At 39.7% G+C, this 5007-nt stretch overlaps 1 protein-coding gene across 1 annotated transcript in view; it reads left to right on the top strand.

Moving 5' to 3' along the window:
* Nucleotides 1–1474: 1474 nt before the first annotated feature.
* LOC110452536 (fibropellin-1-like) overlaps nucleotides 1475–5007 on the top strand; it is a 53239-nt gene continuing 49706 nt past the window's right edge. Inside the window, exon 1 of the mRNA XM_021501137.1 lies at nucleotides 1475–1621. Coding sequence (XP_021356812.1) covers nucleotides 1570–1621 — 52 coding nt within the window. The 5' untranslated portion in view covers nucleotides 1475–1569. The remainder of the gene's footprint in view (nucleotides 1622–5007) is intronic.

Here is a 5007-nt window from a genome sequence, read left to right as displayed (position 1 = left end):
TAAGGACGTCAGTACAGGAACCCAGTAGTAACGACGAAAGGACAGTAACCCAGTAGTATGGACTTCCGTACAATAAGCAAGTAGTAAGGACGACAGTACATCAGGCCAGTAGTAAGGACGGTCAGTAGTAAGGACGTCAGTCCAGTAAGCCAGTGGTAAGGAAGTCAGTACAGCAGGCAAGTAGTAAGGACGTCAGCACAGTAAGCCAGTAGTAAGGACATCAGTACAGTAGGCCAGTAGTAACGAATACAGAACCGTAAGCCAGTAATAAGGACGTCGGTACAGTAAGCCAGTAATAATGACTTCAGTACAGTAACCCAGTAATAAGGACGTCAGTACAGGAAGCCAGTAGCAAGGACGTCAGTACAGTAAGCCAGTAGTAAGGTCGACAGTACAGCAAACCAGTAGTAAGGGCGTCAGTACAGTAAGCCAGTAGTAAGGACGACAGTACAGCAGGCCAGTAGTGAGGACGTCAGTACAGTAAGCCAGTAGTAAGGTCGACAGCACAGCAAACCAGTAGTAAGGGCGTCAGTACAGTAAGCCAGTAGTAAGGACGACAGTACAGCAAACCAGTAGTAAGGGCGGCAGAACAGTAAGCCAGTAGTAAGGACGACAGTACAGCCGGCCAGTAGTAAGGACGTCAGTACAGTAAGCCAGTAGTAAGGACGTCAGTACAGTAGGCCAGTAATAAGGACGTCAGTACAGTAACCCAGTAGTAACAACGTTAGGACAGTAACCCAGTAGTAAGGACGTCAGTACAGTAGATCAGTAGTAAGGACGTCAGTACAGTAGGCTAATAAGAAAGAACTTCAGTACAGTAACCCAGTAGTTAGGACGTCACTACAGTAAGCCATTAGTAAGGACGTCAGTACAGCAGGCCAGTAGGAAGGTCGACAGCGCGGTAGGCCAGTAGTAAGGACGTCATCGCGGTAGACTAGCAGCCAGATTTCCAGCGCGATAGGTCAATAGCCAGAACGTCACCCCGATAAGAAAGTAGATTTGGTCGAAGTGTGTTTGGGTACAGTATCATAACGTACGAAGAAAAAATGCTGATTACAGACAATGTCATTTAGTGGAAACAAGCAAATTTTACATGGCATATTCTGTAACCTGTTAGTCAACAATTATACTGTAGGGTTTACAATACTGTTGATACAATCCGAGAAAACCCAGTTTACTTCAGATTTGTTTCATATCAATACAGAATTAAATTCGAACATCGTACTTTAAAAGTTCCCAAAGGATTTCAAAGGTTTTTCTTTTTTTCTTTTTTTCTTTTTCCTTTTTTTTTTGCGTGTTTATGCAAGTCCTTTGTCATAAACCTCAATCTGCGTACAATTGCATCGGGTTCGCATCCAGCCTGGTACACGTGTCTCGAGAAAATGCAAATGAGAGCTTTTACCAGCAACACGCGACAATACGCTGACGTCACCTTACAATCCGGGCTCGGAGCCCTATTTCCCGTTAAGTCGTTGAGCAAGGTCCCATTTCCTCCTTTCCATCCTATACGTACTATACACGAGCGCATCCTGTCGGACCCCAACATATACACTAAAACCATTGTCCAATATGGCGACTGGAGGGATATGGCCAGTGCTATTATTGATTTGCTGTATACAAGGTAAGTACACACCTCATATCGACTGCTTTACACCCTCCCGAAGTTACGTCACCCTGAGAGTGAGTTACTGCTCTCCGCCCCTCCTTTTACAAAGGAAATTATTGTCCCCGTCGCCATGTGCAGCCCCTTGACTGTTGCCATTACTACAGTGCAGACAGTGCACAACCTTTGTCTATTGTCGTACTACAGTTTGTAAGATTTCTGATTTGCATTATTTCTGGCACACAACGACACGCGAGGCACAAGAGGTCCTATAATATATATGCTATACAATTTACACAGTATTGACAAAGCTTTTATAACTGTGTCGCTTTCAGAACAATAGTGTTGTATAATATCTTGTATATTTTCATTGTTTTACTTTGTGCCTCACGCAAATATAAATATAACAAGTATATGTGTGAGTTTGTGCTTAATTTGATAGTAAGTAGACTTGTAAAACATCTCATCAAATCATATTTTTTTCATTTTCATTTCCTCGTTTCTGTTAAAATATATTACAAATAAACAGGTTACAGTTAGATCAAAATTTCACAAAAATACATTGGGTGTTGTTTAGACAAAACATGTTATATCGAAGATGTAATACGCATTGGATTGTAACGTAAATTGTCCTGGTATATCGTTACATTTCAAATTTGTCGAAGGTATGGAAAAATACCCGTGAATTTCCAGTTTATCGTTAATTCTTTAATGCGTCGAAACTTTGAGAAAATACCGATTTTACTCTGAACTCTGAACTCGTATGTAACCCTGAATACCACCACGATCCGTCCGCTTGGAAATGAGTCAGATCAACACCACTATCATACAGACTTACCTATCACACAATTTGTGTTAAATCCATAAATTTATCATTTCATAGGGGAAATGAAATCATCGGCAGTTCAAGTGTTGCATGAACGTGCGATGAGCTAGGTTGATCGGTGTTACAATAAGTTAGAAGTATCCCGTCACCTACCCTTCCAAACCACATTACAAAATAAATAGTAGAAATGGCAGAAAGTAAATTAACATCTAAAAGAAAGGGGTGGTTTAATTTTGAGGCTTGACGTCCATTTTATATCTAAAACTGTTACGTTGCCGCACACTGTGCTCGGACTTACTCTCACCTTCAAAAATATCTCGTATCGCTTATGTTTCAGATATCTAATACAGATTTACATACTTATTTATCAATATCAAGTGGTCTTAGAAAGTGCAACATCTTCATTTAATATAGGTGTGGAAGGTCAGTTATACAGGTGTGACAGGTCATTTATACAGGTGTGGAAGGTCAGTTATACATGTGTGACAGGTCATTTATACAGGTGTGGCAGGTAATTTATACAGGTGTGGGAGGTCAGTTATGCAGGTGTGACAGTTCATTTATACAGGTGTGACAGTTTATTTAAACATGTATTGGAGGTCAATTATAAAGGTGTGACAGGTCATTTATAAAGGTGTGACAGGACATTTATACAGGTGTGACAGGACATATATACATGTGTAACAGGATATTTATACAAGTGTGACAGGGTATTTATACAAGTTTACAGGAAATAGTTAATACATGTGTGGCAGACCAGTTATACAGTTGTAGCATATCATACAGGTGTAACATATCATTTATTCAGGTGTGGCATGCCCCTTATATATGTGTAATATATAATTTATACATGTGTAACAGTAGGTCAGTAGGTCAGTTACAGAGGTGTGGGAGGTCAGTTCTACCGGTATGACAAATCATTTGCATCCTTCATGTATGACGGGTCATTTATATAGGTGTGGGGTTAACTTATCCTGTTGGTACTGGTCATTTATTTATGTGAAGTATATAATTTACATATGTGTTGCTGGTCATTTATGTAGGTTTGACAGAGCATGCCATTAACAGATGTGTGACGGCATATTTTTACATGAGTCAGAAGCCATTTATACAGGCGTGGCAATTCATTCTGGCAGAAGCGGCAGAATATACAGGTGTTGCATGTCATTTCGGCAGGAGCGGCGGAATATCTATACAGGTGTCGGAGACCATTTATATAGATGTTAGAGGACATGTATACAGGTAGATCAGGTCCCTTATTCAGGTTAGGCAGATCAATAATATAGTTATGGCATATTATCTATACCTGTGTCTGCGGTCAGTTAAACCGGTGTGACAGATCATTTATATCGATGACGAAGATCATTTAAATCTTTGTGGCACGTCATTTGTATAGGTGTAAATGTCATTTATATAGGAGTGGCAGATTATCACACTGGTTTGAGAGACCAGTTATACAGTTATGACAGAGAATTTATATTGGTGTGGCTGGGCAGTGATACCGGTGTCTGGCGTCATTTATAAAGTTAAATCATTTTACAGGTGTGAGAAAATCATTTTACCGGTATGGCAGGTCATTTATACAGGTGCTTCAGATCATTTCTTCAAGTGTTTCAATTCATTGATACAGGTGCGGCAGATAATTAGTTTAGGTATAGCAGGTCAAATATACAGATATGGTATGCTATTTATACAGGCATGGTAGGTCATTTAAACAGGTATGGCTGGTCATTAATACAGTTATGGCAAGTCATTTATGTGGTTGTGGCAGGTCATCTATAAAGGTGTGGCAAGTCAATTATATAGTTATGACAGGTCATTAATACGGTATGGCAAGTCATTTATATAGTTGTGGCAGGTCATCTATAAAGGTGTGGCAAGTCAATTATATAGTTATGACAGGTCATTAACAGGTAGTTTATAAAGGTGTGGCAGGTCATCTATTAAGGTATGGCTGGTCATTTATATGGTGTGTCAAATCATTTATACAAGTGTGACAATATCATTTATGTATGTGTTACTGGTCATTTAAATAGGTGTGACAGGTCATTTATACGCATATGACATGTCAATTATATAGATGTTACAGGTCATTTTTACAGGTGTGACAGTTCATTTATACAGGTGTGACAGGTCATGTATACAGGTGTGGCAGGTCATTTATACAGGTGTGGTAGGTAATTTATACAGGTGTGACAGGTCATGTATACAGGTGTGACAGTTCATTTATACAGGTGTGACAGGTCTTGTATACAGGTGTGACAGTTCATTTATACAGGTGTGACAGGTAATTTATAAAGGAATTACAGCTTATTTATACAGGTGCCCTAGTCTTTTTATATCGGTTTAACAGGTCGTGTATACACATGTTCAAAGTCATTTACATAAGTGTTACAGCTCATTTATACAGGTGTGGGAGGTCAGTAATACAGGTGTGACCAGCCATTTATGCAGGTGTTGCAAGTCCTTTATACAGGAATTACAGCTCATCTATACAGGTGTGGGAGGTCAGTAATACAGGTGTGACCAGCCATTTATGCAGGTGTGGCAAGTCCTTTATACAGGAATTACAGCTCAT

The sequence above is a fragment of the Mizuhopecten yessoensis genome, unplaced genomic scaffold, assembly GCF_002113885.1.
Source record: "Mizuhopecten yessoensis strain PY_sf001 unplaced genomic scaffold, ASM211388v2 scaffold6719, whole genome shotgun sequence".
NCBI classification, from domain to species: Eukaryota; Metazoa; Mollusca; class Bivalvia; order Pectinida; family Pectinidae; genus Mizuhopecten; species Mizuhopecten yessoensis.
This window is presented reverse-complemented; position numbering and strand designations above follow the sequence as displayed.